Below are 10,869 nucleotides of genomic sequence, written 5' to 3'. Positions count from 1 at the left end.
ATTAGGCAGTTCCCAAAACCACTTAAGGGTGAGACATCAGACACTGTAGTTGTGGTCCCAGAGAAAAAGTTCCCCTTTATGAAATGAAAATTGCCTTACAGTTGTTTATCAACACCAAGTATTTCATTCTGAGCAAGTGTTTTTTCCTGACAGACATGCATGTATCTAAACAAGCCAGTATTTCTGAGGAATTACTTTACATCTATAAAGACTGAAGAACAAACCATACAAAACTGTATTGGGATTCTGGAGCCAGTACAGGCTACAACGAGCCAAGGCTTCAGCAGGACATGCTTGTCTAAAGCTCATTTTTCACCATTTACTCATTCATATAACATGTTTTATAATCAATTAAAATATTATATCCAAAAAAAAAAAAAATCTTGTTAACACAGTCCACACTACACAGTTCCTTATGCCAAACTGGGACAAGAGAAGTTCAAGAGCCAAGAGTGGCCCAGGATGACCATCATCTCAGGGAAGGGAGTTCATTCATCTGAGTCCAGGTCACTGTCTCCTGCAATGGAGTGAAAGTCCTCGCTGTCCTCCTCATCCTCAGACAGATGGACCTGACTTAACACACTTGGCCCAGAGCGCTGCTGTTCTTCCTCCTCCTCCTCTTCTGAGATCTCATACCCTCCAATGCTGCTGAAACTCGTGTCTCTTGTGTTGGACTTTGGGTCTGGTTCTTCGTAGCTGCCATAACTAGAAGAAAAAAGAGAGTAATTTCAAATGAGCTGCTGATACCAACAATTCTGTATTTAGCTGCTGTAAGGATTGGCTTGAAGTCCTGTGAGCACTAGGAACCACTGTGCACTTCAATTCTGTCACTGGCCAGGTTTTTAAAATAAAATTTTTAAAACACCCAGTTCTTCAATGAAACAATTCCATTATCTCTACCCCACTCTGATACACTCAGGGCAGGAAAAACAGATTGCTCCAACACCTTCTGTCACCTTCTCTGCTGACAGAAAGTGCAGGACTGTTTTCAGCCCATTCTCATCTTCTCTAGCACTTCCTGCTGACTCTTGTCAAGGTCCTGGGCTGGACTGACCATTGCCTGCCAGCACAACCTATCAGCTCTGATGTCTGTGATTTATTAGGCAAATATCAATAATGGCACTAAAGAACTGAATTCCACAAGTAGAAGAACGGAGAATCAAATACTTATACTCTACAGAATGTCCAGAGAAGGGAGAGTAGGTTGCTGTTCTCTCGAATGCAAAAAAATAAAGTTGTTATTGTTGTACTTTTAATTTTCTAATGATGGAATGCCTTCCAAAATACAGAATATCATATTCCTATACTTTTGGACTTCAACTAAGCAGTTGCAAGTCAGGATATGCTTTTTCTTAGAGGGGAAAAAAAAGTTAATCTTCAAAATCATCTTTGAACTTCAAAGACATCTTGTAGTTTGAGACAGCTTGTAAAAACCTTTATTTGTCCTGCCATCAAAACCCACTATGTACAGGAAATAATCTAACTTAAAAGAAAGAACTGGGTGGGTTTTTTTTTTAATTTAACTGATATTTTTATTAGTGAAAATCTTAACAGCAACCCCAAATTTCTGTCAGTAAGAATAAATGGTAATTATGGTTGCAACAGTAAGAACAGTCACAAGATAACTTTAAGAAAAATGTGAGATATTCTTCAGGTTTTTATGATGAACACTTCAAAAATCTTTAAGAGAAGGGATTTTAACAGGATTCTCAGCTCTAATTACCTGATATTGCTGTCCTCCATAACATGAGATGTCTCCCCACCGTCTCCTTCATAGGACATCATGCTTTCTTCATTGTCCATGCCCATCCGTGTGTTCTCTTGAAGAACATGAGGTTGTTTGGGTCTCACTGCATTGGGCTCCACATCTGAGTCACTGCCACTCTCACTCAGCTGGATAGCTGTGAATGAACCAATGTTTGGTCACAAATTGACACGTTTGTTCTGTCACTTACATACCCACTGTCTGTGTTTAAAGGCTGCAGTATTGACTGTAAGGAAGGTTTACAAAGTTGTGTCTCCACAAGGCAGCAGAAAAGGTATCTGGGAGGTGATACCACCCGCTGAGTGCCCGATTCTGATGTCATTCCAAAGCAATCTCATTACCACCATTACTCAAAAAGGCCTTATGTCTTGTCTACTCTGAAAAATTCCCCTTCTTCTCCCCCTAATAATTTTCAGGAGTCACTAAATACCACTATGAGTTTTTCTGCATTGTAGTAAAACCTAGACACAGTCTGAATAACCTCTGTACACCTCTTCCAGTTCTTGATAACATTGTTTTGACATTAACATTTTACATTTAACATTGATAACCCTTTATCATATCAAAATAAATGCTGTGCTTATACTAGACTGCCTATTCCTGGCTCTGCATACCAAATCATACTCACAGTGTTTTCAGAACCATTTGCAGTTTCACTTTATGAAATACAGTCAACAAGATCTTCTCTTAACTCTGCTTTCTTTTGTGTCTGTACTTACAGCATTCCTATTCCACTTTTGTTTTCAGTTCCATTTGTGTTCACCTAGTTTCCTCATCTTGCCCCTTTGTTCTCTACTGCATGTTTTTGTGATGGAAGCATGAGATCAGCTGGGTTAATGAACAACCAGAAAAGGACACTTACACGAGAAAGGATTATCTCCCTCTTCATCACTCCCATCATCATCATCCTCTCCATCAGACATAAGCAGGTCTTCATAGAGGACACTGGCCTGGGGCTGCTGGGCTGATCCTTCTTCTTCATCAGCAAGGTCACCATCTGCATCTTCGACTTCCTGGGTCATACAAACAGGGATGGTGAAGATCCATCCAGCAGCATGCTGCAACTTCTATCACAGATTTCCCACCCTGTCCACACTGAAGCATTCCCTCATTTCACAGTGCTAACATTTCCAAACTGCATTTCAGAGTCTGTCTCAGGGCAGCAGACACAGCAGACAACCCTGAGAGTCAGCACACACAGTGACTGAGATTTCTGTAAATATACTCACTGGGGCTGGAGTTTTAGGCTTCCCATCATCATCCTCATCAAAGCCTTCAATATCTACATCAGAGTCTTCCTCGCCCAGCCGACCTCGCCCCTGGCGCATCTGGACAGGAACACAAACAGCAATGGCACTGAGGAAGGCACTATTGGACATCACTCAGGGGGTGTAAGGGACACCTGGGCCCCAGAGGTGGGTGTGGGAGTACAGGAAGGGAAAGACAGAAAGGAAAATACATGTGCATCACTCGCAGAAGCAAGGATCCTTTTTCTCTTTATTGCAAGATCAGACAGCAGTCTCCACACGCTTCTACCTGATGTGCTCATCCTTGAGCTGGGAATCTCCAGCCCTACAGCACCAGAGTTCTGTGTTAACTAGTTATTTCTGGAAAATAGGACTAGGTCATTAAAAAGTGCTTATTTTCATAATATATTTTAAAACCATACAGCATTTTCCACCAAGTCTTCTCTTGTCCTTCTCTTCCTGTTCTTCTCCCAGTCCCCATGAGTCCAAGATAAAGAGGACATGCAGATTCTGTCCCAAAACCTATAAATTTCTACAGAAATCTTGAAGACTTCCAAATCTAGAAGGCATTCACAAAGCTACAGATGGCTACCATACTAGACAGAACTATTCATAACCAATCTCTGTTTGCATTGTTCAGAATAGCTCTCACCAGTCTTTCTGGTACCACCTTCAGTCTTGTGGCTCCTCACATTCTTCATTCTCCTGGTAATTTATTTTCATGATCCTATTACTGCATCTCCTTCTGCTATTCTCTCTCCTTCAACTTTTTTTTTTTTGTTTAATACAGAATAAAGACTAAGGAAAAATATTCTGTAGTTACTGTAACATTTATAGTGATTTAATACCTTTAACCTGTCTGCTTTTTTTTTTTCCTTTTACAACTATAAGGTATCTGCAGTGGCAACCATCTCTTCCAAGCTCCTAATTGTCACTGGATGCGACCATAATAATCTAATATAATAATCTAATTATGATCTTCTGAATCTGTAGAATATCCTTCACCATTTCCCTACTCAGAATTAACAAGGGATTGCATATTAACCCTCTGTAGCATGAGTCACCAGGTTTCTACTTGCAGAAGTAGTGAAGCAAACAAATATCTGGCCTTAGGCAGATTCTTTTGCAGCTTTTAATTCTCTATTCTTTGTTTTGCAGTGTTTCAATTCCCAGTGCTCTTTATTTTTTTTTCCTTTTCCCTCAGAGCAGTCAGAATGAAAGAAATATCATCACTTTTTGAAGATATTCCCTCCTCTGCTAGGAAAACCTGATCTTTGTCACCTGTTTCCCACAAAGTCATTGCCTCCTTTTAGTAATTTGCTCATACAAGACAACTCCCCAACCAGATGAGAAAATGGAGGATTCTGACCTGAGTTCCTCGCTTCCCTGTGGTAGTGATGGGAGTGTCCATAGCAGACAAATTGCTTTCATCTTGATAGAATGAAGCACCATGGGACACACTGAGGGAAGTGCTGGTATCAAACAAATCTGGTGGCTAAAGTATAGGTGGAAACAGGAGACAGAACATTCTCAGGCACTGAACTGAGACTAGAACAGTATCTTGAGAGGCAAGACTGGGATTTCAGGACTAAATGCAAAATGCATCTTTTTGGCACGGTGTTTATATTATTACACACTGATTAATCAAAATGAGCTAATTATTCATAAAGAACAAACATGGTAAATGCAATGGCTCACAACCTCAGGTTTCAAGTTTGCCAAATAGCAGATTTTAAAGTAGAAGTCAGTACCTCTATACAGTGCTATTCTACAGAGGCCAAAATCATAAATGGACTTCAAAAGGATTCAATAAATTTGTAGAGAATAGACCTCTCAGCAGCTCATGAATACAACGATCCAGGTGCAACACCAGTTTAAGGTGCCTGAATAGCCAATTTCCAGAAGAGAGGGCTTGCTGTAAAAATAATCATTGCATGTTTGCATCCACCTACTTCTGTTCCCTGCCAGAGACAGGAGACTTGATTACATCAACCTTTGGTCTGACTCAGCATGGCCCTTTTCATTTACTTCCTACAATGGGAATGATGTTGCAGCCCCAAATGCTCCAATCAGAACTGGGTGAAGTCTCTCACATATGAAATAGCAAAGCTTCAGCTTCCAATCAATCCTATGTAAATCACTGGCTCAACCCCTAAAGCTGACACAAGCAAGAAAAAATGGGGATTTGGATAAAGTGTTCCAAAAGCCAACCTGCAGTTTGCATGCAGATTTACCTCTGAAGAGCTAAGGAGGAACTTCATATTAAGATTTTGATAAAATTCCCTTATAATACACGGTTCATAGATCATGACAATACTGAAAGTCTTAAGAACAGCAGCAGTAATTCTTAAATTAGGGAAAAAAGGCTTCATAAGAATTTAAACAGATGTGTAAAGCACAGACAACTCTCAGCTGTATTTGCTTTTTATATCCTGGAGTCCAACCACTGAAGACCCATATGGGGAGATAAATGTTGGCTGTCACAACTGCATTTAAAATAAAGGGAACTAAAGCCAAGCAATCTCCACCAGACCTGCCACCTGTGACAAGTTTGGGAGTGTGGGAAGTGGGACTGTACCTCCAGCCAAGAAGCAGAGGGAAAGGGTGGCCTTCAGGTGACAAGTTCAAGGGAGAAGCTCAGAGAGCTGTCTCCTCTTACCAAGGATAGCTCCCTGCTCAGGACTCTTTTCCTCTCTTCTGATCACCAACTTGGAATAAAATCAGACCAGGTAATATCGCTCTTGGGAAGGAAACCATCAGATAAGAGAATGGCATTTTTGTCCCTCACTCTCTGATGTATTGGGACAACCATTGATTCCATTTAATTCTTGAAATATGTCAACAAGTAATTTCAATAACTCATCTCCAAAGACTCTCTTGCAGCCCAGTACTTCCTATGGGTAGGGTCTTCTTCCATGATACTCAATTTCAGTATTCCCACCCTGTTGAATTTGATCATCATTTCTAGCAAACACTTTCCACTCTCCTAAAATGCTACATTTTGGGATTTTTTGTTGGGAGAGTTGCATGGGAGGGTGTTAAATATTGCCCCAAACCCATCCGTGTCCTGCTATCCTGGCTCAGCCATACAGTCTTTGTATACTTCTTGCCTAAACAAATTTTAAACTCATTTTTCTCTTAAAAATAATCTTTATAAGATCTTAAATTGTAGCTGAACTTCAAGCCCTTCTTTTCTGCTCTGATTTTGCTAAAATTAAATGCAACTTTCCAGATGTAATTACATCACATTTGCACAGAATTGAAAAATTATTGGTCTACAATTAGGATGAACAACTGCAAAGAAAGCTTTGGTTTGTCTTCCTATACCATACCATTTGCATTTGATCATTCAATTATCAACACAGAGATCTTTCCCAGGGCCTATGAACTTTTCCAAATAAACAAAAGGCTACATCTCAGACAGTAGGATGACATTCCCTGCTTTCTTAGGCAAATTCCAAAGATAATTTTAGTTTTCATGAATTAACTTGTCATTCCTGGAGAAAGTTTTTTACTGATGTTTTTAAAAACAACCAAACAACCCAAAGTAAGAAGAATTATTAAAAAAAAAAGGTCTAAGTAGCTTATAAATCTTTTCCAAACTGTAAACGCTGAAAAATCAGCCCAGCATGATTGTGCTGCCAACTTGCTCTGTAACACATAGAAAATACCTGACCCACACAATTGTCTGCTATAAAATAATGATAAAGGTTAAAAGATGTTATTTTCCACTAGAACTGGAACAAAGAGATGTAAAGAATCCCAGCAATGAGGGCACAGCTGGACTTTGCTGACCATATCAGGCAGTTTCTTCATTACAGCAATGAGCCTTTCCAACAATACCACTACCAAACAGCTCCCTGGATTCCTCTCAGCACTACATCCATGTTTTGTCCTCATGTTCTCCTTACCTGTCCACTGCTGGTCTTCTGAGGGTTTCCAAACGTTACACTTGCACAGTCCTCAAACTTCCAACCAACACTCAGCTGTACCTGACTGTACACAGCTCACCTTCAGACCAGTTTTACAATTAGCTTGGGAAATGTCTCTCTTTGTCTTAGGTATCTCACTCTCTGAAGCATCAGAACTGCTTCTCATATTTATTCTTAAAAAATAAGTGTTAGCACACCATCCAACAAGATACTCCACTAAAAGACAAACTGCAGACAGATGGAGAACACTAAACAAGGAAGAACCTCGGGATCAAACACTCAGGAGATTGAAACTAAAACAAAGAAAGTGGAAACTTTGCTTGGTCACTTGCCTGTGGAGTGTAGGGACCAGGGGTCATAGGATCAAGACTTTCCAGATCTGCCTCCTCCAGTGCTGCTTCCTTAGCAGTAGAGATGTCCCTCTCGAGTTGAGTCAGGTGCTCATCATACTAAGAACAAAAAAGCTTGCTAAGGTTGCAGAACAGAAGATTCAAACTGTAAATATTCCAGTAAAGTTGTCCACATACCTCAGCTAAAGTCTGGTAACAGATGTTTACAATCTCCTGGGCTGTTTTTGTGTACTGGCTGTCTGACCCTGTAGTAAGAAACAAACCTCTTTATATATTCTGATGTTTGTTCAATTCCAGCTGCTGAGACAGCAAGACACGTTTTGGTTACACAGGCCCCTAAATCCCCACACCTTCTGATGTAAGGAGAAATACAAAGCAGGGCTCACATTCAGCTAAAATAGCACAACCAGTTTATTCCAGCACTAAAAGTATGATTTAGGACACAGGAAGGTTGGACCCTGTCTGTCTCAAGGAAATTCCCAGAAACAAATCACTGGATCAGAGATGTGTACTGAGCAAGAAGAACATCCTCCCCAAATGTAACTGCCCCATCCTGCACCAGATGGTAATAAAGCTTTGTGTGACAGTGAAATCATCACTGTTTAAGCATCTCTTTTCTCAGGAAAGGAAAGCAATCATCAAGTTCATGATTCACAGCCTTGGGCTTCAACACACTTTGGCTGTACAGGTGCCCAGATGAATTAATTTAAGTACCAAAGGTAGCTGAAGCCTTATTTCCACCACCTACCATTGTATTTAATGCTGTTGGCAAGGATGAGGTTAACATCATCCAGGAAAGTCTCCCTGTTCTGGTATTTGTGTTTGGAGATATTCTGGAAGAGAATTGTCACCCAGTAAGTGAGCAAGTCTAAACACCTCTCAAGAAGCTGCTCAGTTCAAGCAACACACCTTGCGGATGGTCTCCAGATCCATTGGATTTGCAATCACCTTGTAATAGTCAGGCACAAACTTTTTATTAACTGGATGGTGAAATGGCCAAGACTGGAAAAAAAAGAAAACAGACAGGTTCAGAAAGCTTCTGTGTAGAATTTTCTACAGTTTGAGCTACAAATGTCATAAAACAAGTCTCCAGAACTGATTAACACTCAATGTATTTAAGGTATTTACAACAAGACCTCTTGACTCCAATCATTTAGGTTCAGGAGGGACACAGAGAAAAGATCTACCAGTTGGGTTTTTAACTAGGCCTGTTGATATCTGTTTGACAGTAGGAACATATAATACAAACTAATAATTTTACAGAAGGCTTTTCTATTTAATATCACTGTTTTCTCCACAACAAGATCAGCACATTTTGCACATCACACACACAGTCACTCAAGCTACGTACATCTGGAACTGCCATCATCTTTTGAGTCACAATGTTATCCAAAATGAAGGAAAAGGCCACTTGATCATCATCATCCAGGAGAGGATTAATTGCTTTTTCTAATCGAGCCAGTTTATCTTCCTTCTGCAATACAAGTAGGGAACATCAGCGGCTGACCCTAGACTAATAACTGTACTACCATGATACTCTGTCCCAGAGAGACTCCCATGCACCTTTTTATGGAAACACTTGTAAATAACAGAGGGTAATAGCCAAGATACAAGCCTCTAGACAAGATAAAGTAACTAGAGTAAGAAACAAGCATCTGCTTTTTTCAGAAAAACTCCCACGGGAACTGTTTCAAATGGTAAAAATTCAAATGCCTTCAGGGGTGGGAGGAAGAGTTCCCTTAATCTTCTACTACTCTCCCTAAAACAGGGTGTTTAGCCTACGCACATCCTCTATCCTCAAAGTCTTCAACCACCCCAACCATCCCTCCTCCCCTCCGTTCTGACCACAACTCATTCACAAGACTTGCCTCTTTCAGCTTTTCATCACACAGGTCCAGCATGGACTGGGATATCTGTGTCAGTGAGTGCTTTGGCCCTGCAAACACACACAGCAAGTGCAGCCTGATTAAAAAGGCCCATGTCACAATATGATTTATCTTTGCTCTTAAAGCATCACTGATTGTATTTCTAGCACAGCTGGGAGTACACACTCAAGTATATTCTCAATACACACAATTATTCAAGTTCAGCATGGATTTTATATGAGAAAAAGTTGTTTGTAGCAAACATTCCCACTTCTGGCATACATTCTGTTAAAGTTTGGAAACCCTTTGGAAAGCAGCTGTGCCTTTGGAAGACTGGCCTCCAAGCCCTCCACCTCTGCAAAATATTCACAGTACAAGTCGTGAAATTTCTGTTTCCTTCACTAAGTCCAGTGAGTGAAGCAGAACTGCTAAGGAAGACAAGATGGACATTTAAGGAATATTCAAAAACCCACAGCATTAAATAATTTCAGGATTCCTCGGACATGGAAACAAGCATTTGCAAGAGAACTATGAAAAAAAAGTCCTATTTATTAGGATAAATCAGTGATTAACTGTCAAAATAATAAAGGAAGCAGCAAAGACACAAACCCAGTGCTGTCAGTGTCATCCTCAATGCTGCACAGCTTAGAGAGACTCAGTGCAGCTGGGAGGTTTTTTTGTCAAATTAATATATTTTGGACAAAGACTCTTCTATCAGCAGTCAGAATAAAGCTGACCCCCAATGAATCAGCAGTTTCCCCCAGCAGATACTTGCTCTACTACAGAATCTATGCTTTAATTTTCAACTAGCTTTCTTTCATTTTTTTTAAAACTAGTTTCCTGACCTTCCCAAAGGGGGAAAAAAATTCATTGTGACTAAGAATCAAAATATGCAAAATCATGACAGCAAACTCTACCCCAAGCTGCATGCTCCAAGGCACTGGCTTCAATAGGTGTGAACTATTCCTATTTGCATTGAAAGATTCATTCAAGAAAGCATAATAATGTAATCTATTGAAAACAATACTTTGCTTAGCTATGAAGGAGATAGGCAGGACTTGAAACATGCAGAAGTCTTCAGTCACTGACAGACCCATCACTGAACTTCAACTACCACATCACAGTCATCATTTAGCTGTTGCTACATGCTGGAATTCACTCCTTTCTTATTTATGAATTAGTTCTTTAACATTAAAACAATCTTTCAGGTATATCTGGAAAAATATATGTTCACTATTACCACCTGGCAGTGAATTTATTCTGCTTTTACGTTGCTTTTGTTGACTCTAAAATTTCCAAAGCTCATCCATGCACAATGTATTAGCAGAAACAGGATTTCCCTGTACTTTTACCATTGTATGTGGCACTGTTCTTCACAATGAGCTCCAGGTGTTCCCTGAACTCCTCCCGGGATGGGTACTGCCGCTTACGGACGTTTTCACGCAGGGTCTGTAAATCCATGGGCCGGGTAATGATCTTATAATAATCTTTAACAACTTTTGGATTTACAGGCGTGTGGAAGGGGTATGTCTGAGGAGGAAAAGAAACAAATGATTATCAGCACAGTACTGGCACAGCTAATCTCAGTTTAACCTCCAGTTAAATAGGCACTAATGTATAAAACTTTTACACAATCAGTTCCTTAACTGCACCAGGGAAAATAGAATAAGCTCAACTCCACAATGGCTATCACTTTCTTCTACACAGTAT

General features: G+C 40.1%; 1 protein-coding gene across 5 annotated transcripts in view; it reads right to left on the bottom strand.

Annotated features, from left to right (window-relative positions):
* Positions 1-49: 49 nt before the first annotated feature.
* Positions 50-10,869, bottom strand: part of TAF1 (TATA-box binding protein associated factor 1) — a 29,436-nt gene continuing 18,616 nt past the window's right edge. For 3 of the 5 annotated variants that reach the window (XM_048318906.1, XM_048318908.1, XM_048318910.1), the window contains 12 exons: positions 10,512-10,689; positions 9,163-9,230; positions 8,646-8,768; positions 8,204-8,296; positions 8,043-8,127; positions 7,472-7,539; positions 7,277-7,393; positions 4,382-4,507; positions 2,995-3,093; positions 2,628-2,778; positions 1,724-1,901; positions 50-705 (listed from right to left, as the gene is read on the bottom strand). In XM_048318906.1, the coding sequence (XP_048174863.1) occupies positions 489-705; positions 1,724-1,901; positions 2,628-2,778; positions 2,995-3,093; positions 4,382-4,507; positions 7,277-7,393; positions 7,472-7,539; positions 8,043-8,127; positions 8,204-8,296; positions 8,646-8,768; positions 9,163-9,230; positions 10,512-10,689 (1,503 nt within the window). In that variant the 3' untranslated portion in view covers positions 50-488. The remainder of the gene's footprint in view (positions 706-1,723; positions 1,902-2,627; positions 2,779-2,994; positions 3,094-4,381; positions 4,508-7,276; positions 7,394-7,471; positions 7,540-8,042; positions 8,128-8,203; positions 8,297-8,645; positions 8,769-9,162; positions 9,231-10,511; positions 10,690-10,869) is intronic. The other 2 variants (XM_048318907.1, XM_048318909.1) reach the window with 1 other exon arrangement.

Source organism: Corvus hawaiiensis, chromosome 14 (genome assembly GCF_020740725.1).
Source record: "Corvus hawaiiensis isolate bCorHaw1 chromosome 14, bCorHaw1.pri.cur, whole genome shotgun sequence".
Lineage (NCBI taxonomy): Eukaryota > Metazoa > Chordata > Aves > Passeriformes > Corvidae > Corvus > Corvus hawaiiensis.
This window is presented reverse-complemented; position numbering and strand designations above follow the sequence as displayed.